The 24,249-nt window shown below is 42.3% G+C and overlaps 1 protein-coding gene across 3 annotated transcripts in view; it reads left to right on the plus strand.

Annotated features, from left to right (window-relative positions):
• Positions 1-15,692: 15,692 nt before the first annotated feature.
• The window catches only part of PTPRT (protein tyrosine phosphatase receptor type T), a 1,346,273-nt gene continuing 1,337,716 nt past the window's right edge, over positions 15,693-24,249 (plus strand). For all 3 annotated transcript variants that reach the window (XM_069077714.1, XM_069077712.1, XM_069077713.1), the window contains exon 1: positions 15,693-15,933. In XM_069077714.1, the coding sequence (XP_068933815.1) occupies positions 15,864-15,933 (70 nt within the window). In that variant the 5' untranslated portion in view covers positions 15,693-15,863. The remainder of the gene's footprint in view (positions 15,934-24,249) is intronic.

The following is a 24,249-nucleotide window of genomic DNA, read 5'->3' on the forward strand; positions in this document are numbered from 1 at the left end:
CTTCTACCCCTCTAAACAAGATTATGAGTTCCATTTTGTATATGGTAGGTTCAAAGTGCCAGTGGGCCACTGAGATAGGGATGTTTTTACTTGTCATCTTGAGCTAAGGAGAGGTCAGGAGTGAAGATTAGATGTTCAGAGAGGCTCATCACTAGGCTGACTTTTTAGGTACCACAACTCATAAAAAACTATTAGTGGAAGAGGATCCTGGTCTCTCTAATGGCATCTCTGTTCTTCCCTGGGGTTAGGTCCACAAAGTCCACAGGACTGGAGAACTTGGTTCAACACTCTCCCATCTGGGAGCAATCTGTGTTACAGGTTAGCAGAATACCACTGAAGTTTCATTTTGTTTCATAGCAAGGCTTTTGGGAGATGCCAGTAGAAAGAGAGGTTTGGGCCAGATGATCTCCAGGCCATTGTCCAGCTGTAATATTCTATGTTCTATGATCTTTGTTTAGCAGACATTCTAATGTTAGCAAAGAAGAAAGACTTTAAAAGACCTAGGAGATCTTTTTCAAAGGAAAGTTTAAAAAAAGTGGAGGAAAGGCTCTAATTGAAGTGTTATGACACAGGCACCAAAATGAATATTCTGGAGGTTATGATTACATTGTTATAGGTCTGACAATATTACTTCCAGGCTCCACAAATTTCAGTGACTCCCTATGGCCTTCCTCTGTCTGGCATTTAAAGCCCTTTGATGGCTCTAGAACAGAAGTTCCCAAACTTACTTGGCCTACTGCCTCCTTTAAAAAAATTACACAGTGCCCATCTGGAAATCTACTTTCTTTAACTCATTAAGAATTTAAAAAATTGTGTCATTGAAAAAACATTAAAAAAATGATGTATCTTAAACTTAATAATTTGTCGTAAATTTGTGTTTTTTCCTGCATTGAAATTTTGATGATGTAATATTGCATCATGTAAATTGCATAGAATCATATTGTAAACAAGCCATTAAATGCACATATTCCTGCTGATGCATACTGAACTTCCCAACCACACTGGCCAGCAGACACTTGCTTGTTAAGATCTATAGGCTGACTTGACCACTGATCGGTTATAACTTGCATTTTGTGTAATAATTTGGAAAATAATGTAATCACCATGGCTTTAACTGTGTTACACAACAGATGAAACATGCGAACAGTTTTTTGAAATTTTCTCTTCTTTCCTTATACTTCCACGGCCCCTTATTTTTATTCAATGCTCTCCAATTGTACCTGAGACTACTACCACTCCCCTGGATCAGTCCAGTGGCCCCCAGGGGGCGATATCCCCCACTCTGGGAACCTATGCTAGAACATCTTGCCAGACTGATGTCACTTCTTGTATGCTCTACAATCCAGCCAAACTGTACTGCGTACTGTGACATTACATCCCATGTTTGGAATGCATTTCCTTCTCACTTCTACTCTGTCCCTTCAAGGCCCCACTTCAAGGGCTACTCCCTACACAACCTTTCCTGATTCCCTCCACTTTTTAAAAATTCCCTCCCAAAGAACTATAGTTATTTTGTATATATGTGTTATTTCCCCCCAGTAAAAAGAAAACTTCTTGAGGGCAGAAACTTTCTTTTTTCTTCCTTCCTTTCATTTTCCTTTTTCTTTTTCCTGTCTTCCTTTCCTATTTTCTTCCTTCCTTTCTTTCTTCCTTCCCTCCTCTCCCTCCCTAATTTTCTATTTTCCTTCCTTCCCTCCCTCCTTCCTTCCTTCCTTCCTTCCTTCCTTCCTTCCTTCCTTCCTTCCTTCCTTCCTTCCTTCCTTCCTTCCTTCCTTCCTTCCTTCCTCTTTCTCTCTCTCTTTCTTTCTTTCCCCCAGTATCTAACACATAGTAGGTACCCAATAAATGCTTACTGAATTAAATTGAACTCATAACTTTTAGACTTTAGATGATTGGTTCCATGGTCCCATAATTCCTTAGGCCTCAAAATACAGAATCACAATTCTGCATGCATGTTTACTCTCCATCAGAACACTGTCCTCAAGCCCCCTTCCCCCTACATACTCAGCCATGCTAGAAAAAGCCTTCCCAATAAGATGGATCATTGGTTTGCTCCCAGACAGCAATTTCTATGTTCTAGCATTCTGAGATTGCACCCTCACGTTCATTTCTAGAAACTCATTCACATTCTATAGTTTTGTTATTAACTTTTTTTAGCTTGTAGAAATAATGATTTATCAACATTTTTTATTTGACATGCGTGTGGCTTAGATAGAAATGAACAGCCTGGACTGTCATGCTAATGAACTATTTAGAGCAATAGTTTAGGGCAGAGAAAAGCTGAAATCTTTGGTCTAAATGTGCTCTGAGTAATCCATTGTATTTCCTGCTGAGCGCAATGGGAGCCATGAATGAAGTGCTGAGGACTGAAGCCAGTCTTGATCATTTTGGGTTAAATATCTTCTTTTAAGATAGTAGTGAAATATTTCCTGAACAGATGCAGCTTTCTGTAATTTAAAGAACTGGTTTTTATTCTGTTGACTTCGCTGCAGGGTTGCTGGATGACACAAACACACATCTGTGAATTTCTGCCATGGATGTGAGAGAGGGAGGTGTTTGGTAAAGGAAGAGGGATGGTGGGGTATAGGGGTTTAAGGGAGAATAAAGGCTGGGAGTTTTAGAAGATGATCAAGCATCTCTTCCCCCTTGTCTCCACCCCCCAACTCAAGGCACAAATGAAATGTTCTTAATTAGAAGTCACTGTGTACTTTGGGATGTGTACCTCTGGGTGACAAGGTTACATATGGGCAACATTGATTTAAAAATCCAAATTCAGGACTTTTCATTTACTATTCTGGAAGCGCTGAGGAATTTTTGAGAGACAGTGCCCCTCACGGATCGAATACATAATATAGACTACTTATCAGAACCTGGAATTTTCATCATGCGACATTTAGCATAGACCAAAGGAGAGTGGGACAGATTCATTTCTCTGGCAAAAGAAAATTCCTTATTAATTAGTGACCCAGAGTCTATTGGGAGGTAGATGTAGCATTAGGGCTAAGAGGGGAAATGGCTGTTCAGAGAGGGGCAATGAAGCAAGGGAAAGTCAGAGCGAGGAGCCATGTTTCTTGACTCCTGGCCTTGTACTCTTTTTTTTTTTTTTGCTTTTTGGAGGGGGGAAGGCAGGGCAATTGGGGTTAAGTAACTTGCCCAAGGTCACATGGCTAGTAAGTGTTAAGTGTCTGAGGCTGGATTTGAACTCAGGTCCTCCTGACTCTAGGGCTGGTGCTCTATTCACTGCACCACCTAACCTCCCCAGGCCTTGTACTCTTTACATTCTAACCTGTTTCTCAGCTTCTGTTTGGCCCATACCTTCTCTAGGAGCTGACCAGGATGAACATGTCAGGACATTTTGTGCCTACTTAATATGTGTGGTTTGTGGTTTTCCTCAAGCTGCTTGAAGTGTATCTTTGTATCCCCAGTATTTAGCACAAGTACCTGGCACACAGTAGACACTCTAAATATTTGTTGATTGATTGTTGAAAGGTCTTTGATCCTATCTTCTTTGTAGATGTTGATCTAATCTCTACCATGTGAATCTGAACTAGAGAACTCTCTCTACTCTCTCTGACCAAGTAAAGTCGGAGAAAAACTGCTCCTGGAAGCTTGAATTTATCATCTGTGGGGTACTTTTGTTCAGCTATCATGTACCCCCTTCTGTGCCAGACCCTGAGTGATGGAGGGGACACATAAGATATGGTCTCTGCCTTCATTCTCCTTTGTATGATAGGTGTTTCATATATTTGACTTCTCCCTTTGTTAGTCCGTAAGACCTTTGAGGTCAGCGTCCATGGAGGTATCTTTGAAATCCTCAGATCTGAGAACAGGGTCTTGAATATTAGGCACTTAAAAAATGTCTGTGGAACTGGTCAGTTTGTTTAAGGAACCTATAATCCCGATAGTGAAAATAGGTATAAAATAACACTGGAATGAGCCAGGATGTAGTAAAGGCCACGCTATGTGGTAATCATATTCAAGTGATTTAAAAGGTCAGAAAGAGGGAGATCAAGGAGAACTAACAAATCTATAATGGAAGAAGGAATAAGAGGAGTAATTACGGAAGAAGGGGTGACTTGATTGAGGTCTGGAGGGTTTAAGTAGGATCTGGGCACACAGCAGGAAGCGAGAGAATACTATAGGGCAGGGATTCTTAATCTGGCATCCATGAACTATGGAAAGATTCAGGGTGTTTATGAACTGAGATGGGAAAAAAGCAAAAACACAAAACAAACCATCTTTGTTTAAATATAGTTTCCTGTAAGAACATGTTTCTGTAGCTGTGTGATACTGGGCAAGTCATTTAACCAAGATTGCCTCTTAAAAAGAACATGATTCTGATAAGGCATCCAAAGATTTTGCCAGACTATCAAAGGGGTCCATGACAAGAAAGGTTAAGAACCTCTTATCTAGGAGAATCAGTTTATTTATATGTAGATATGTGTCTATAGACACATATAAGTAATAGAAAATGTGTATAAAATATGTATTATATAGATTTCATAGATGTGTATGTTATATATAACAGAAATATTTTATACATCACATTTATACAATATACAAATATATTTATATATTGTGTATATATGTGTATGTCTATATATATGTGTATTTATATTTTCTTTTTCCTCTTTATCAGATTGATCAAACTTGTACTTTCTAGTGACTTGATTTTCTGTCCTCCTCTTTAACAGCAAATATTCTCATTTTCACCAAGAGGAGAAAATGTAGGTAAATTCCGGAGCTTAGAAAGTTATGAACATCTGCCCTGGATGACATTTTTAGAGTCACTAATTACCTTTTCCTGCCTCCTTTACAAGAAACAGAGCATCATTGTTTAACCAGTACCAAAACTGTGATTTCATTGGCTTTTGTGTCTACTCTAGGTGAAGGACAAAGAAAGATTTGCTGGAGCCTACTCAAACTGGCTAGTTGGTGGTTAAATTTTCAGTGTCAGCATTTATACTTCAGAAATGGACATGTGCTACAAATCAGATCTTGACTTAGTATTAAAGTGATGGAGAAAATATTAATAATGTAAATTAAACTTAAAATTGTTGAACCTTTTTTTTTTTGGTTAGAGAACCAATTGTTAAACTTTACCAGCTGGGGATAGATGACTCATTCCACAGGTCTAATTGTGATTAATTTAGAAACAGTTGGTATTAAAAAGATCTGGAGGATGGGGTGGCTAGGTGGTGCAATGAATAGAGCACCAGCCCTGGAGTCAGGAGGACCTGAGTTCAAATGCGGCCTTAGACACTTAACACAAAAACTAGCAGTCACCTTGGGCAAGTCACTTAACCTCAATTGCCCTCCAAAAAGCTAAAAAAAAAGATCTGGAGGTTTAACTGGACTCCAAGTTTACTGAATCAATAGTGTGAGATGGCAACCAAAAAAGCTAGGCTGCATTTAAGAGAAGAGTCAAATGAGGGAAGCAATAGTTCAACTGTAATCTTCCCTGGTTAGGACAGAGCTGAAGTCATGTGTTTGATCCTGATGCCAGGACAGAGAGAAGCTGGAAATCACCCAGAAGAGGGCATGGAGGATGTAGTGAGAGAGGACTGCAGAATGTGCCAGGGAAGATTGAGACTGGAGCTGCATACTGTGTGCTGAATGAATAATTGAATAAGTGAATATGTTTTCATGGAGTTTTTCTTTTTTGCTTAAATATTTACAGGATGTGAGTGGGGTAGAGACTAACAGAAAACATGAGAAGTATAAAGAAGGGAGACAGGGTCCTTTGGTGTAATGGCAGGAATTCAGGGCAAAGTTTATCCATTTCAGCCCTATCTCATTCAGTGTTGCTAAGTGCCTCTTCAAGACAATTTACAAAGCTTGGGGGCTAGCTGTGAGGGGCTCCATAGGAGTTGAAAAGAATGTACTTGCCCTAGCCGAATTAGAAGTGAGGACTGCTTCTGTCACTTACTAATTGTGTGACCTTGGACAAGTCACTTAACCTTTTGAAGTCTAAGTTTCATCATCTCTAAAGGAATGGGTTGGGTTAGATGGTTTATTAGGTACTTTGCAGCTCTAAATCTATGATCCTACAACTGAGTGAATTCTTATTTTGGGGGAGTGTGGGGTTAGGGCATGAATCAAAGAAGGAAAAAAAAAGTTATGCTAACCATCAAGAAAAGGAAAAGGCTTTGATGTTGCCCTCTTGTGTATCTCACACCTTTCTAGCAAAAGAATTGAAAATGTGCTCATTGGTGATGGTATGTTGACTTGGATTAGTCTCCTGGTGGAAGCTTCATCAGTGGATAACAGCTCCAGAAGATGGCAGTAGCAGTCCATTGGAGGAGCAACCAGTGGTAGCTCTGGAGGCAGAGAGTAACAGGAGAGGGCAGAGTTTTCGTTGATGTCTAAAGTGTCAGAGGGTAGCACCAGCACCAAGGACAGCACCAGAAGCATCTAAAAGGAGCTATGAGAGAGAGAGAGAGAGAGAGAGAGAGAGAGAGAGAGAGAGAGAGAGAGAGAGAGAGAGAGAGAGAGAGAGAGAGAGAGAGAGAGAGAGAAGGGAGAACCAACAGGGCACAGCAGCTTGTCCAGATACAGAACCACGAGAGGCTGTCCAACTATGATATAATCAACTTAGAGCTCGGGAGTGTTTCCTTCCCCTGCTCACAGAGATGGGAGTTGGTGGGAAATTTTATCCCTTTAGATATGATGCTGGTGGTAGAGGAGAGAGGTTTTCTCTATGATTTATTTACTGAACAACAACAACATCCTGTTCTGATGACGTGTTTGGCTGCTTTTGTTATGGTTTTATGTTGTCTATAGGCTCACTAAATGGTGGGGGGGTCCTATGTGATGTTGTTGTTGTTGTTCAGTACTTTTCATTTGTGTCTGACTCTCTGTGACCCCATTTGGGATTTTCTTGGCAGTTTCCTTCTCCAGCTCATATTACAGATGAGGAAACTGAGGCAAACAGGGCTAAGTATTTTGTCCTGGATCACACAGCTAGTAAGTATCTGAGGCTGGATTTGAATTCAGGAAAAAGAATCTTCCTGACTTGAGGTCCAATATTGTATCCACTTCACCACTAGCTTAGGCAACCTCAAATCTGATGTCAGACACTAAATAGCTATGTGACCCTAGGCAAGTCTTAACATCTGTCTGTCTCACTAACTTACCTCTCAGGGCTGTTGTGAGGATCAAATAAAATATTTGTAATGAACTTAGCACACCGTGAGCTATATAGTATTTGCTTAATAAATGTTTTTTTCCCTTCCCCTTCCTCCCATTTCTATCCTCAGTACTTAGTATAGTGCTTTGCACATAGTAAGCACTTAATAAATGCTTCATTCATTCACTAGAAACCCCAAATTGTAATTACTTCCTATTATTTAAGTCTTGAGCTCTAAGTAGGATTTGTCCCAGTCCTTACCTTCTGTTTAGTAGACAAATTCATCTATTATGCTGGTTTTGTAACAGGGATTAATGTCCAGCGAACACTCAGGAGAATCATCACGTTTTCACTTATGACATAATCAAGGGCTGGATTTTGCTAATTAACTCTAGGAGTAAATAAATAATTCATTAACACATCATCCTATTTCATCCCCATCATAAGCAAACATTTACTGAGCACTTACTGGCAAGTAAGTTAGCTTGGGTTTTCTAGAATGAGGGAAAGTTTAAACATTAAAAAGAAAACAAACAAATGCTATATATATATATGTATACCTCTGGTACATATTTTTATATACATAGGAGATAAATACTGCTAGTTGGGTACATAGAGAGGGTGTAATGGAAAAAGCATTAGGTTTGGAGTCTGAAGACATGGGTTCTAATCTTAGCTCCGGCACTTACCTAGCTGTGTTATTGAAGAAGTTGTCTCTTCCTGGGCTTCAGCTTCTCTCCCTGCCAGATCCCTTCTGATTCTGCTAGTCTGCAATTCTTTTGGTTATACAGTGTCCCAAAAGTCTTAATGCAGTTCTAAGCTACTTAAGTTTACAACTACACTAAGACTTTTGGGACAATCTATATTTGTATCATCTTCAAGTTTCAGGGATTAATTCCCATGGCCTCATGACACAATAGATTAGTTCATCATATTTTTAGTGCCTGAGGAGCTACAATAATTGGAAATGTCCACAACATAGCCAGCATTCTGTTAAAAGACAACAAAAACAAATCTCTTTTGTAGGGTAAGTGTCTCTAGTTTCTTCAGTTAAGCTTTGTACGACCTAGTCTCCACTCTCTTTACCACCCTGGTCTCTTCCCTTTAGTCAAACTCCAGATAGCCAATACCCTTTCTGAAATGTAGTTGGTCAAAGTGGACATAATCTGCTCCATGGAGTCTGATAAGGGCAGACAGAACAAGATACTGTGAGGGTTTTCAGGGAATTTTTACTCATTTTTTTCCATCATGTATGACTCTTCATGACCCCATTTGGAATTTCTTTGCCATGTCCTTCTCCATCTCATTTTACAGATTAGCAAACTGAGGCAAACAGGCTTAAGTAACCTCCCCAGGGTCACACAGCTAATAAGCATCTAAGGCTGGATTTGAACTCAGGTCTTCCTGACTCCAGACCCAATGCTCTATCCACTGCACCACCTAGATGCCTCATTTTCAGGGACTATTCAGCAATTTATAATCAAGCCACTGTAAGGCAAAAAAACACCCCCCCCAAAACACATACAACCCCCCCCCCCCAAAAAAAAACACACACACACAATCAAACACCAAAGCAAAGAATCAGAACCAGAAGGAACCTTGAAGAGAATTTCATCCAATCCCAACAGAGGGAGCAACTGAGGCTTGGAGACAAGAAAGAAATGCTTAAGTTCAGATAGCTAGTTGGCTTAACACTAAGTTCACGGAATCTGAGGCATTGTGTTTTATTTACTAAATACCTGGACAAAGTGCTAGCATTTTTTAGTCATCCACTGTGCCTTATGCAGAAGCCTCTGCTCTCCAGAGTTTTGGAAGGTGAGATGCCTCCCTTCATCAGTGGATTCTGAGGAGTTAAAAATCCTTTTTTTTTTTTTTACTAGGGCTACACTGGTCAGACTTGTCTAGCCATAAAATTTGAGAGTAGAATCAGACTCAGAGTAAGAACACAGTCCCTATTCTTTAATCTCTATCCATTTTCCCACTTTGTACATCACAGCCTCTGTTAGTATCTCTTTCCAGGCAATTTCATTGTCTCTTCCTTCCTTCTCCCCCTGACCTCCTCTTTCCTTCTTGCAGTCGTCTTTGTTCCAAATCTCTGTGAGATGCTGCGTTTTTTCTTCGTCTGCTCCTGCTACGTGATGCTATAGGAAGAATTCAGCTACAACATGGTAGAATCTCAGCAGGGCCAGTGTCTCTGATTGGGACCACCTCAGTTTGGTTCTCCTTTATAAGGCCAGAGCCTCCTTTTGAAAGTCCTGGTTTCGGAGAGGGATAGATCACTGGGTAATGTAATTTTTTCTCTATAAAAATAGACTTGGATCAGGAGGTTAAGTTTGAGAAATACTTACAGTGTGCTCTCATGCATTTCTATTTGTCTGACCTGATAGACAGCACTAATATGTATTAATATTCCTGCCATAAAACATTGCTCAAGCTAGAGTGGCTGACTCCAGAATATCCAGCTCCACGTAAAGAGTCACTCTGCTAATATAAAGGTCAACTTGTATTTCTGAATTATTGATGGTTGCTTGTTACTAATTTTTTCTCAGAAAGAAGGAAATTATTAATGAAGATGATACATAAGAGATTGCTGCCAATGTGTCTGACATCTATTAATGATTCCATCTTGCAACCAGATTAAAAGAGACAGCTGGTATATGTATTTATGCACATAGCTTGCTCGAAATGTGCTGACAACATTGTGGGAGTGGGAAGCAGACAAGGAGTGACTGGGAGATATTGGGTGCAGGCAGCTGGTCAGGGGTCCCCTCCCTGTTGATGTGCCCTCTGTTGGCTTATTGTCAAATATTTAGCATTTAAGATGCCAACTGGCTTTGAGCTATTTTCCCCTATTATGTGAGGTATAGTAGGCATCTGATATGAACATTCTTCTGACATCTCTCCAAATTCTCTAATTATACACATAGACAGACACTAGGCAGGTCTTCTAGCACCCTCCCTGCCCCAGACATTCCCTAGCTTTTCTCAGACACATGCATCTACATTAGACAAATGTACACTCCTGGCTCAGGGGTGATTGGATATCACTACCCAGAGGAGATCTGCTTGTTAGCAGGCAAAATCCCCAATTCTCATAAGTCTGATGCACAGTTTTGTTTAACAGATTAAGTAACCAAAAAATTATAAAACATTAGAGCAGTGTGGTATAGTGGAAAGAGTCTGAGATTTGGAGTCAGAAAGACCTAGGTTTTAGTCCTGACTCTCTAATTGCCAGTTGTATGACTCTCAGGAAAGTTTAATCTCTCCAAACCTCAGTTTTCTTATCCATAAAATGGATTGCAGTAAAAATCACTGGAATTATAACAGCATCTTAAAGCTTGCAAACTGCTTTATTATGTATTCTTATTTGACAAAGCAAATTTGTGAAGTTGATACTACAGGTATTATTGTCATTTTACAGATGAAGAAATGAAAGCTCAGAAAAGTCACTCATGGTCACCCAGCTAATGCCCAAGGTGGGACATGAACCCAGCCATGTTTTTTTTTTTTAAAGCAATCGGGGTTAAGTAACTTGCTCAAGGTTACACGGCCAGTTATTTCTGAGTGTGGTGCTGAGTATCTGAGCCCGGATTTGATCCAGGTCATCCCGACACTGGAGCCGGTGCTCTTACTCGCTGAGCCACCTGGCCGCCCCAACCCAGGTTTTTTTTGACTCTAAAGAAAACACACTACCCACTGTACCATGTTGCCTACATGGGGTCACTGTGAAGAGAAAATGAGATAATGTATGTAAAATGTTTTTCACTCATAAAATACTTATATTATTGTAAATGATTATTATATTGAGAGCTAATCTAGTAAAACCTTCTAAAGGTAACAAGGAGACACTGGGGTTAAGAAGATGGAGAAACCGAGGCCTAGAGAGTTTGCCCAAGGTCCTAATGGCTAGTAGTTAGAGGTAAACTGAGGACCAGAGCCTCCATTTTCTGAACCCAGAAGCACTGTGAAACCTACTCTTTGAAAAATTGAATAACAAATTAATATCATAGTGCTATGCTTGAACACTGAATGATTAACATTTATTTTAAAATGCACTTGTTTCTGACCCAGTTTGAGAAGCAGAAATATCCTGATGTTGGCTGATTAAACTAGTCTCCAGGAAAGAATTGATGGTTGGGAAGGGACTCTGGCTTATCTTCCTCTTTGAACTCCAGCCTACATTCTCCTTTCCCATGGCACTGAAATGGATTCAGCCCCTTTCCAGAATGTGGTCCCCTTTGCTGAATTTGACTGGAGTTAACACTCAGCAATGTATCACAGAAACTGCATGTGCTCCACAGACCAGCAGCGACAGAGACGCCAAGTCTCCAGGGTATGTGTGTGTGCACACACACAAATAATCAGTTTTGAGAAGGATCTGAAAGCTGGAAGTTGCAATGTAAGAAATTTCCTTTTTTCTTTTCCAGAAAAAAGGGGATATGGCCATTAACTGGCATAAGACCAAGGGATTTTGGAACAGTTACAAGCATGACTTAGAAACCTCCCTTCTACATTACTCCTTCCAGGCCCACAAGGATAGCAGAAGACTTTGCTCCCTTGAAATGGAAAGCATGGGGAATGGAGAAGAGTGGGGATGCCTGAATTTTAATCCTACCTCTGTCATTAACATGCTGTGAGTTTGGGCTGGCTCTTTCATCACCCCATATCTCAGTTTTCTGTCTGTGAAATGGGGAAGTGGGATAAGATGCTTTCTAGGGTCTCTTCCAGTTCTACTCAGTTCCTTCAGAAAGGAAGTTTGTATCATGTGCTAAGCATCAGGCATACACAATACACACATGTAGCATATACACATATATGTATATATAAGCACATACACACACACACAATACATGCCACAACACATGCATGTTGTGTACATATATGTGTATATATACACAGACATACACATGTTTACATATGTATGGAGACAGAGATACAGAGAGAGAGAAAAAAGGGATAGAGAGAGAAAGAAGCAAAGATACAGAGAGAATAAAAGACAGAGACAGATACAGAGGGACAGAAAAATGGGGATAGAGAGACAAATACAGAGAGAGAGAGAGAGAGAGAGAGAGAGAGAGAGAGAGAGAGAGAGAGAGAGAGATCCTTTCTTGGAGGGCTTATATTTTGCTGGTTGGGATACATCATGGACAAAAACAAATCCAATGTAATTTCAAGAGGGAAAGAGTGTCAGTATGTCAGTAACTGGTGAGAGGGGAAGTGAGACCAAGAAAGACCTTCTGGAGGAGATAGCATTAGAACAGGACTTTGAAGGAAGCTGGGGAATTTTATGAAGTGCTGGTTAGGAGGGATCCCACTCAAGACATGGGGGACCCCTTGTGCAAGGAGGTGAAGCTCTAACATTTTTCTTTTTCTGCCTGGACCCATGATTTCATCTAACATTTCACTGATTTCTAAATCCTGAGCCACCAGTACTTCTTCCCCTCCCTTAGCCCCCTATTTGGTTGCTGCTCTAGACCAGACTTCTACTCTAGGGTCAGGGGGGTGATAAATGTTCCCATTTAGAATTCCTTCCATACCTTGGGAGAATCTAGGAAAGCCCAACTACCTGACAGATCAAACATTTTAGTCTTCTACAGAGAGGCCTGACCTGGGCAGGAAGGATCCTTTCATGATGATACAAGAAGTGTGGCTCTCTGAAACCAGCACTGTCTCTGGAGTCAGTGGACCTGTGTTCAAATTTCACCTCTGGATTACTTGTGTGACCTTGATTACCTGACCTCTTACTGTGTGATCTTGGGCAAGTCATTTAACCAATGTGGGTCTCAGTTTCCTCATTTATAAATGAAGGAGTTGGATTAGATGGTTTCTGAGTGTCTTCTAGATCTATCATCCTTTGATTTGGGGTCTATGTTGTGATGTCTGGGAGAAAGATGCCCCATGTTTCATCTTGGGGGTGCTGGGGAGCAGAGGTATGGGGAAATAAGTATCTTGGATATTACAGCATGTAGCTGACAAGTCTTTCTCATCAGAAAATCCCAGGTTTGCCTAGAAAGAAAAGATGAAATTCTTTATAGAAAAGAAGTCTTTGAGTATAGAATCACATTTCCTTAGGTCTTTAAGGTTTAAAAGAAGTTTAATCAGAATAAGCCTGTAAGACATGTATTAATCCCACTTTGCAGAAGAGAAAACTGAGGCTAAGACAGTAAGTGGATTGCCCTGGGTCACAAAAGGAGTAAAATGTTGGGGCCAATATTGGAACCTCAGTTTTCTAACACTATGCTGTACAGAAAAATGAGTCCCATGGCTAGGGTTGAAATGAGTATAAGAACTAGGAATGAAGAGCTGTTGAGAAAAAAAGATATAGTGTATGAAAAAGCAAAGAATAAGGCATAGAGACAAGAGATCTGGCAATTAGGAAAGTAATCTTGAAATGGTTCGGAAAACAAAGCCATGTGAGAGACTTTCAAGAGATCGGTCTCCTCATACTGAAATTTCCTCAAAATTGAGCTCCTCACCAGTCCAATAACCCCATCACTTGAACCTGAAACAAGTCTTCTTCACCAGCCTCCTGGGCTCTCGGATTTGGTTTCTCTGCCCCTAAATCGATGCCAATATGGTTCATTGCTTAGATGCGTGGAGAAAAAAAAAACCCACAACAAAACAAGAAAACAATACAATACTCTCCTTCCTTTAGAGGGAGAAATAGCCAGAAAAACCAAGGGCAGGAGAGGGAGCTGTTGGCAAAGCTTGCTCGTAGGCTGCTGGTTCCTGCAGGGGCCCAGATAGAGGTGGGGGGAATTTATCTGTGAGGGTTGAGAGATGAGGGATGAGACATGTCTATCTTCGGGGAAGGTGGAGGGGGGGGAGATATGGGAGTATTCTGAGGAGGAGCAAAGGAGGAGATATGATTGTGTAGAAGAGAGAAAGGCTTAGGAGGTGGGGAATATTGGGGGTGAGAAGTAGGGATGGAGAGGGTATGTGTATAGGAGAGGTGATGGGATAGGGAATAGATGGAGGTGTGTCTGTTTGGGGGGAAGGAAGGAGGTGAGTGTGTGAGAAGGGGAAGGAAGAAGGTGTTTCTGTGTGTGTGGAGGGGAGGAAGGAGGTGTGTCTGCGTGAGTGGAGGGGAGGAGGAAGGTGTGTCTGTGTATGTGGAGGGGAGGTGTAGTTGTGTATGTAGGGGGAAGAAGAGAGGTGTATCTGTGTGTGAAGGAGGAGGGAGGTGTGTCTGAGGAGGAGGGGTGTGTGGGGAGGTCGAGGGGTGTGTCTGTGTCGTGTGTGTGTGTGTGTGTGTGTGTGTGTGTGTGTGTGTAATGAATTTGGGGAGGAAGGAGGAATGTATGTATGGGGGAGGTGGGATATGAGGGGGGGAACAGGAGTCGAGTTATGGGGGGGGGGAAGCCGGAGAGTGGGATAATGGGGAGGGGAGGAGGAGGTGTGGGGGAAGGGGGGAGACGAGGGGGGGGGGTGTGTGGTGAAAGGAGATGTTTGTGGCGGTGGGGGGGGGGGGGGGGGGGGGGGGGGGGGGGGTGGGGGACTAGTACGAGGGTAGGATCTCGGGCAGGTGTATGACAGGACGGTAGTATAATGGGGAGGGAAGTATGTAGTGGGGGGGAAGGAAGGCGCCTGTGGAGTGGGGAGGTGTGTGAAAGGAGATGTTTGTGTCTGTGGGGGTGCGTTGAGAGACGTGGGGATGCGTGTGGGTGTCTGGGAGGTGGTGAAGAGGTATGGGGAGGTGCGTAAGGCAGACGTGTGTGTGTTTGTGGACGCCTAGCTAACAGAGTTAAGTAAATAATGGGGAGAAAAGACCATTTTAGCCCCAGATTTCCAGTCAGCCCAAGCTTGTTCTCAGCATAAGTCTCTCCACCCTCGAATCCCTCCCGTGCAGCCGACTGGGCCAGGGGCATGTTTCTGGCGGGGGTGGAGAAGGGGTGCTGATCTGCGCTGGCCCCACAGCCCCTAGTTTTAAGCACCTCCTCCCCTCCAGGTCCCCCTTTCCCAAGTGCCCCACCAACCTCTCTCGCCCCTCTCTGCCCCCCCCCCCCCCCCCCCCCCCCCCCCCCCCCCCCCCCCCCCCCCCCCCCCCCCCCCCCCCCCCCCCCCCACGTGCCCCGGCAGCTTCCCCCGCCCCGCGCCCCCTCCCCACGTGTCTGGCCCCCGTGTCCCGGGCCCCGCCCGGTACCTGCACAGCCGCCTGGGCCGTGTCCTCAGCCACCTGCCAAGCGGGCTGCCCTGGCAGACAGACGGCCGGGGTCGGGCCAGAGCAGAGGCTCCTGTGCAGCCTCTCCGAGGTAAGCTTCTAAGGCAGCTCGGGGAGTACCGGCGAGTTGAGCCTCCTCCTAAGCCCGGAGCCCTTTTCCTGGGGTCTACGTTCAGCCAGCTCGGCTGTGGCGGCTCCGCCGGCTCCAGGCGGGAAGGAGCGAGTGCGCACCGGGGTGTGCGGGAGCCGAGGCAAGGAAAAGGCAGGCGTTAGGACTCGGGGGAAATCTCCTTTCCCACCCCCCCCCTCTCGCACTTAGCCCACCTCTAAGCGACTCGGTGCCCCTCCCCCTTGTCCCTCCCCCCCATTCCCTCCTTCCCTCAGTTGGTGCTAGTCCTCAGAGCCGGAGAGCAGCCGCCCGAGCGCGGAGCCCAAGCTCGGAGCGTGGAGCCGCGGCGCTCAGTCTCCGCTGAGGACGCCGCCGCCGCCTCCGGGGCTGTTCGCCAGCCCGCCGCCCCCAGCCCCAGCCTCTGTTCGGCCGCCGCGGGAAGGGGATGCACCCGCCGGTAAAGCATGACCAGGACTGCCACGTTTGTCTTCCTTCTGCAGCTGTTGCACCCAGCAGAGGGACAGGGTTTTGCAGGTGAGTGGGGCCGGGAAGCGCCGCCAAGTTGAGGCGGGGGCTGGGAGTTGGTCATTGGCTTCACAGCTGCGGACCGGGTGCTTCGCCCAGAGCCGCGTCGCAGGTTCCTGGACTCACCTCTCTCCCCAAATCCACTCGGGTACTTAATCAGGGCTGCAAGTCCGCGTTCCCCCAGAGCGGAGAAGCGGGCTCTGTGTCATGGTCACGGCCGTCGGAGGAACCGTTGCCGGCCAGTCAGTTCCCGGTCAGCCTCGCTCGATCTCGGACTGGCGTCTAGTGCCGGCTATCCCAAGCGCTCCCGAAGCCTCCTCGGAGCCCACTTTTCCGCAAGGTCCCGCAGGGACCCTCGTTTCCCAGTCGCGGGGAAACACGGACTGGTGGGGCTTGGGCTGAGAACCAGCACCGAGCGGTGTGCAGGAGCCTGTGGTCTCCTTTCCCTTTGGAGGCTTCTCCCGAGCTCCAGGGACAAAGTTACAGCCTCTCTTTCAGGGATGGCATTCTCCAGGCTTCTTGCCTAGCTAGTAGCTGTTCTGAAACCAGAGAGAGGCAGAGGCCGGCCAGGGGAGGAAGACAGTGCTAGCTGCGATCTATCTCTCCCCAACCCCATTTTAGTACCCTTAAATAAAAAGTTGGTCAGGCTTTTAAAAAGTGGAATAGTTACTTTCCATTGAGGGCCCCGGGATTGGATAGCTTCCTCGGATGTTGGGAATATTTGGACTGTCTATTTCACACTTGTCAGAGTCTGTCAGCCTAATATTTGAGGTTGTTAGATTTGGGCATCTGTCCCTTGCAACAAGTCTGTTTTTCCCTCCCTCCTGCAGTTCCTTTAGACATAACTAGAATTACTTAAAGACGACAGGTGCTTATTCAGTCAAATGGCTGTCTTCCCGCCCCTGGATTGGAAGACTTTTCCCCATAAGAATGCAATATCCACCCTTTTCCGTTGATTAATTTTCCTTCTCTTCAACCCCCTCCCCCCCACCCCTTACAAATCTCCACAAGATGAATTTAGGTGGTAGTCTTTGCACATAGAGCTAATAGTTAAAATGGCACAAATTCCAAAAATTTCCCATTCTTCTGTTGGGAAAATACAGGGGGGGGGGGGGGGCGGCCCGCGGCAACCAAACGTCAATCTTATATTCGGAGAACGTTTTGTATGGTGAGTAGTGGAGACAGTCTTGCTTTTTGGTCAGGACCCTTTGCAGTCAAATGACTTTGTCTTGGGTCTGGTTCAGTTGAATTTTGGAAAAGTTTGAAAGATGCTAATGTGGTGGCAATAATAAAATTGGATGAATGGTAGCAGAAAAATCTGAATTGGTGAAGATTGCACTGATGTGCAGCTAGTGGAATACGGCCCTTTGTGTACTTGATCTCTGTGTTCCTGAAGACATAACAATCATTTCATTGCTACACAAACAATTTGACAGTAACAATGCCATGGTCCCCAGAGTAAGACACTGAGGAAGGAGTAGTGAAGCTTTTCCAGTTTCTGATAGTGTTGAAGTTTCTTTCCATTGCATTGATAGATGGGAAATGTGCTTGACCATGTTGAATTTTAACTGCTCAGTTCCAGAAAAGAGAGGCTGAGATAAACCAAATGGTACTTAATAAGAAATGGCTGGATTTAGATTGCTAAGCAACAGCTGTGCACATACATTACCGAGGCTTAAAAAAAAAAAAAAACCTTTGGGAAATGTCTTCTAAAACAAACTGTTTCTGAGGTAGATCAAGAAATAGTTGGAATGACTGCTCCAATAGAAATAAGTTAGGCTTGAACTGGCGTAGTGTTTTAAAAAATAAGGATGACATCAAGACTTTTTGCCACAGGGAACTGCGCCTTTTTATTGCTTTGAAAGACTCTTGGAAGGTTTGATTTAGGGAGGGAGAGAAAGGGTTAGTGCATGGGGGGAGAAGCTATATGGAAAGGTAATAAGTCTACAGGATGTGTGTTTTCCTCACTAAGGATTTCATGTGAGGAGAGTGAAAGAAATAACAATACATTAAAATCTTGCTGTGGAATGTGAGGATGATCCTTTCCACTAGAGAATCTTAGTCATGGGACACTGTGAGACATGTGTACTTTAGATGTCACTCCACTTTCTAGGTTGTCATATCCCCCAAATCACTTACGGCATGCACACCCCAGGATAAGAGCAGATACCAAGAATCTCCAAATCCCAATTTCACTCCATTTTCCCTTGAGTTTCTGCTGGAACTAGGAAGTTCCTCAGGGAAACTATCCAGTGCTGAATGCTATGCAGTTTGAGTGTTTTCCATTGGGTGGTGCTCTTTCCCTAACTATTAAAATGCAAATCTTCTCATCTGGGTGAAGGAACTTTTCCCTCCCTCTGAGTAATGTATTTATTCAGCAGCCTTTTGTTAAAACACTTAGAAAAGTGCAAGAGCAGCCGGCACCTTTTCTTTGTTTGCTATTTCATAACATACAGGGAAGGCAAGCAGGCTTGGCATCCAGTTTTTTGGGAAAAATATGACTTTTGTTTCAGTACCTTATGTCCCTGTTGGTTCTACCTGTGATATTTCACATTTCAAATGCTGCTTTACTATTGAGGGTCTGCAATTGTTAAAGATTGTCGAACTGATGAGATGAATTTGTGTTGGAAGCTGTGGCCTTCCTAAGAACCATTAATTTGTAGAAACTGTGTTCTGTTTGTAGCATTGCTTCCTTTCTTCATGTCATGGTAACTAACCCATTTAATTATTAGACTATTTCTTCCTGTCTTTTTACCCTCATTCAACAAATGTCTACATTTGTTGATGGAGATAAATGGTGAATATTGAACAAATCTATTGGCCTGACACTACTAACGTAATTGCACAGTCTTGTCAAGTTAATGGGAATTTGTGGGAACAAAATCTAAAGCCAATATAACCACAGATTGATGTTATTTAGGAATCTTAGCTAAAACTTGGAAAGTTTGATGGTAATTATAAATCTCCTTGTATGTTTTTCTTCTTACTGTTTTAGATACCTTGTTTTCAATGGAAAATATGGATTCTAAAAGTTACCTAGATTTTATTTATTTAGCTCTAAATTGAGACTGTGACCTATTCAATCACCTGTTGACCAAGAAATCCAAACCTATCAGATGAACCAATGTTGTCTAATTGTGCTGTTTACAGGCTCTTACCCCAACTTTTTTTTCCATGCTATTTGATATATAATGTTGATTTTTGCAGGTGGAAAAAACAATTAAATTATCAACTCTTTAATAATGATTTGGGGTCCTGATGGAAGAGAAGGCATCTGAAAAAAAGACTGAGGGGATAATTATTTCATTTTCCAGCACATCTTAGCACCAGGAATTTGACAGCCTGAACAGATCTTATGGAAGAAACGGCTGTGTGTTGTAGTTGTTACCAATGTAGTCATTTAACTCAATAATCACTTCTACCTTCCTCTGGGGAGCTGTTAGCAGTACAGTGCAACTTTATTTTCTGTACTTGCTTGCTTGATTTGTTTTCTAATAAAAGAACAATTAATGACCAGTGATGGTCTGAAATTCTGTTTCTGTAACAATTGTGACATACACACCTCTGTATTAAGAGCAGACTCATTCTGGGTTCATTCTGGCATGTTTATACAGCTGCAAGGACTCTTCCCACATGCTAAATTTCTTTTCCCTTCTGGTTTGGTGAAATTACTGTGGAATTCAACAATAGCATCCATTATAGTAGACTTAATGTCACCTTTATGAACTATGATCATAGGAGACGATAGCATTTCCCCTTTAAATAAGGGATGACATTGTGTTGCTGTGGAAACAGTAGCAGTGCCAAATACATGGTGGGTACTCAATAAATATTTATTGATGATGATGATGTTAAAATCCCATAGCAGAGAAAGGGGGGAAGAAGGTTGTTTCTGACCACTGCCTATGATTGTAAACATAGAAAAATAAAGTGAATTTGCTAAGCCTATCAGTCTGAGAGGAAGGTTTTGGCTTTTCTCCTTTGTGAGGATTAGTATAGACAAGGGAGCTTTGTGAGCTTAATACTCAGTTGGTGATACTGCTTTTAAAAATAGTTTCCAAATTAAATTTTCTTCTACAGGTGACAGTAATGCATTTGGACATCCTAGTAATGTGTAGGAAATGTTCTGTTGTAAGCACACTTAACCTCCTGAATTGGCACCTATAAAAAATAAACTGTTACCAGATATAACAAGAAAACACGTGGCTCTTTTGAAAAGTGTGGACAGTGCAGTCCTTGGAAGAGACAAGACAGACAGTTACCTGCCTCTGTGGGAAAAGAACTAGATTTTTTTGCCTGTACTATAAGTTTCATGAATTAACTTAGCAGCCAAAAAGAGCAAAAGCAAAATCAAATCCTCAGATATCTTAACAGAAATATGGAATTCCAAAGGTGAGGTGGGATAGTGTATTGTGATCTGACCCACAATTCTGGGGACTACATTTCAGGAATATTGATTGATAAGCTGTGACTTGTGCAGAAGAGGGTGGCCAGGTGGAGTGGGATTTAGAAATTATGTTATATAAGGATTGATTGAAGACCCTTGAAAGTGGGAATATATGTACAATGAAATACTTAAAAGAAATCTTTAAGAATGAGTGATTGGGTTTTTTTCTTCTTTGACCCAGAAGGCAGACAAGAGGTGCAAGTTATAGGGGTGGCCAGGTAGCACAGTGAGTAGGAGCACCGGCTCCAGTGTTGAGAAGACCTGGAGATTGAATCCCGGGCTCAGACACTCAGCACCCACCCAGAAACACCTGGCCGTGTAACCTTGAGCAAGTTACTTAACCCCAATTGCTTAGGGGCGGCCAGGTGGCTCAGCGAGTAAGAGCACTGGCTCCAGTGTTGGGATGACCTGGATCAAAATCTGGGCTCAGATACTCAGCACCACACCCAGAAATAATAACTGGCCGTGTAACCTTGAGCAAGTGACTTAACCCCGATTGCTTTAAAAAAAAAAAAGAGGTGCAAGTTATAGACAGGCAGATTTCAGTTCAGTATAAGGAAGAAATTGCTAGCAAATGGAAGTATTCACAAATGGAATGGACTAATAAGCATTTGTATAATTCTTTGAGCAAAAACATTCCTTACATATATTATATCATTTGAGCCTTACAACAACTTGTTGATGTCAATACTAGAGGTGATATTTATTTTGAAATAGGTAAGAACACTGGGTCCCAGGGTTGCTCACAATCACATAACCAGTGAATATTAGATAGAATTTGAACCCTGGTCTTTGTGACTTCCAGTCACACTTTAGGCGCCATACTCCGCGGGGCTACTTGAGGAGGTAGGTAATGCCTTGCATCTGGAGGTTTTCAGGCACAGGCTGGATGGGTACTTGTTGAGGATATTATAGAAGAGAATTCATGTTCAGAGAAGTCAGACTTAGACGGTCTTTTAAATAGTCCTTTTCAACGCGGGGGGTCTATGGTGGGGTTGCCCAAGTGACTAAAGGGAGGCGTTACGGTATGGCAGAAAGAACACTGAGATTGGAGTAGAAGCTTTTGGTTTGAGTCTTGCCATTGCACTTGAATGGCATTGTGACATTAAGTGAGTTATGGTAAAGTGATATTTTGGAGGGAGGGATTATTGTTTCAGGGGATGGCTGACCTAGATGACTCCTTTTGAACTCTGGCCACCACTTACATATCATGTCTCATCCTGGTATGGGAGGTGACCCTGAATTTGTGTCAGCTCAGACAGATTCCACAATCTGGAAGGTGGAGATGGGCTATAAATGTGAGGAATCTTATCACCAGAAAGTTGTCTACCATGTTGTATTTTTTTGGGGTGGTGGTGGTGGTGTGTGGTGTGTATGACCAACCTCATGAAGAACATTTACTAAGGCATGGGAGCATCACTACTTGTATGGGTAGGGAAAGTACCTACACCATTAAAATAATATATTTATGAAGTAATTTTAAGCATTCATCTCGCAGAGTTGTTGATGGGGATCAAATGGAACAAAGGAAGTCTACAAGGTATATAATTTGTGAGCATGAAATGTTGTAGAAATGTCAGTAAACAAAAATGATATTGAAAATCCTTGGAAGGGAGGGGCCTTTTTATTTTAAATTTATGAACTTACGGAATGAGGGGACCTATTTAAGCATTTAGAAAAGCTTGACTTCTCAGCACTAAAAGGAAAAGCAAGTACCTTTGGGATTATTGAAAACAAAGCATGTCAGATAAGCTTAACAGCCTTTTCAAGCACATTAAAATATTAGGGCTTGAAGAGAGCACCTTGGGTAGATATTAGAGAGTGGTTAGAGTGTCTCATGAAATCTTACTTTCAAAATTGATTCACATTGTCTTGTAGAAGAACAAAGACACATGGATTTCATGGATTAACAACAATCAGAAAGATCAGAAAGAAATAACATGATAAATAGCATTGTGTAGAGAAGGGTCAATGTCTCTTATAGGGGACCCTAGAAATCAACATTCACTCTTGTCTCCTTGGGCAGTTTCGTTTTTGGCATGGAAGAATGAGAAATAACTTATTAATGAAATTTGTTTATAATAAAATCTTAGAGTTGAAAAAGATCTCAGAGGATATCTAATCTATCCTCCTACCTGAAATCCTGGGGTCCTTTCCACAACATAAGACTTTAGATTGAGAGGCAGAGGGAACTTTAGAAGTTCCCTAGTCCAACATCTTCATTTTGCATTTGAGGAAACTGAGACCAGAGAGGTTAAGTGACTTGGCGGAGGTCATGCCTGTAGTAAGCAGCAGAGCTAGGATTTGATTACACAAATTTAGTGTTCTTTCCATTGTACCATGCTGCCTCTGATATAAGACAAGTCATCGTCCATTCCTTGAACGCCTCTGATGACTGAACGTCAGCTGGGTTGTTACTGCCTTCTGAGATATCACATTTCACTTTTGGACAGGTGATTTTTGTTTTTAGTTTATTTTAACATTTTTTTCTTTTTACATTTTGAGTTGCAAATTCTCTCCCTCAAGCCCCTCCCTTGAGAAGGCAAGCAATATGTTATCAGTTATACATGGGAAGTCATGCAGAACATTTTGTAAAATGTTTCGAAATAAAAGAAGAAAAATAAAACAAAAAGTATGCTTCAGTCTGCATTCAGAGCTCTCTCTGGATGTGAATAGTATTTTTCATCATGAGTCCTCTGGAATTGTCTTGAATCATTATATTGACTAGAATAGTTAAATCTTTCATAGTTGGTCAGCATTATGATGTTGCTATTACTGTATACAATGTTCTCCTGGTTCTGCTCACTTCATTTTGCAGCAGTTCATGTAAGTCTTCCCAGAATTTTCTGAAATGTTTCTGTTCATCATTTCTGATACCATTCAATTATAAAAGTATTCCATCACAATCATATACCACACCTTGTTCAGCCATTCCCCCATTGATGGATATCCCCTCAATTTCTGATTCTTTGCCACCACAAAAAGAGCTGCTAGAAATATTTTTTTTTGTGCATACAGATATTTTTATTTTTCTTTGATCTCTTTGGGATAAAGATGTGGTAGCAGTATTGCTGGATCAAAGGGTATACATAGTTTTATAGCCCTTTAGGTATAGTTTCAAATTGTTTTCCAGAATGGTGTCAGTGTCTCTATTTTTCCACATCTCCAGCATTTGTCCTATTCCTTTTTCATATTTAGTAGACAGGTATTGTACCCAGATATAAGATTTTGTTTTCCTTGTAGCTCTCATTCATTGGCCATAGTTCTACCTTCTGGATCTAGTAGAAAAAGTTGAATTCTCCTTCCACATCACAGACAGATCTACAAATAACTGAAGATAACAACAATGTCTCTCTTCTACTTAGTATAAAGTGCCTGTATATATGTAATGCCACATAGTAGGCACCATATAATTGCTTATTCCTTCTCCCCATCTCTTTCATCCTTGTCACCACATTTCCTTTTCAGGCTAAGCATCTTTCCAACAATTTTTCATATGACATGGGTTTTATGTATTGGGTCTCCCCTAATCTGGTCATGTCCCAGCTTGACAATACCTTTTGAATTTAGGAGGACCATTACAGCCCTCATCTTAGACATTCTACCCCCATTAATATAATCTGATAGATGACAGCTAAAAAAGGTTATTCTTTATCACACTGGTAACTCTCATTGAGCTTGCTAAATCCTCCAGGTCTTATTTACACGAATTTACTGTCTAACCATGTTCCCCTCATCCTGCATTTTTGCAGTTGATTTTTAAGAATCTAAGTGAAGGGTTCTACATTTATCTCTATTAAATATAATCTAGTTTTATCTCATTATCTCATGGTACTTGTAATATAATGTAAAGGAAAGAGTCCTCAGTTCAGGTCTTG

Source organism: Petaurus breviceps, unplaced genomic scaffold (assembly GCF_028583685.1).
Source record: "Petaurus breviceps papuanus isolate PSGF00001 unplaced genomic scaffold, PetGlider_PUasm1.0 90994, whole genome shotgun sequence".
NCBI lineage: Eukaryota > Metazoa > Chordata > Mammalia > Diprotodontia > Petauridae > Petaurus > Petaurus breviceps.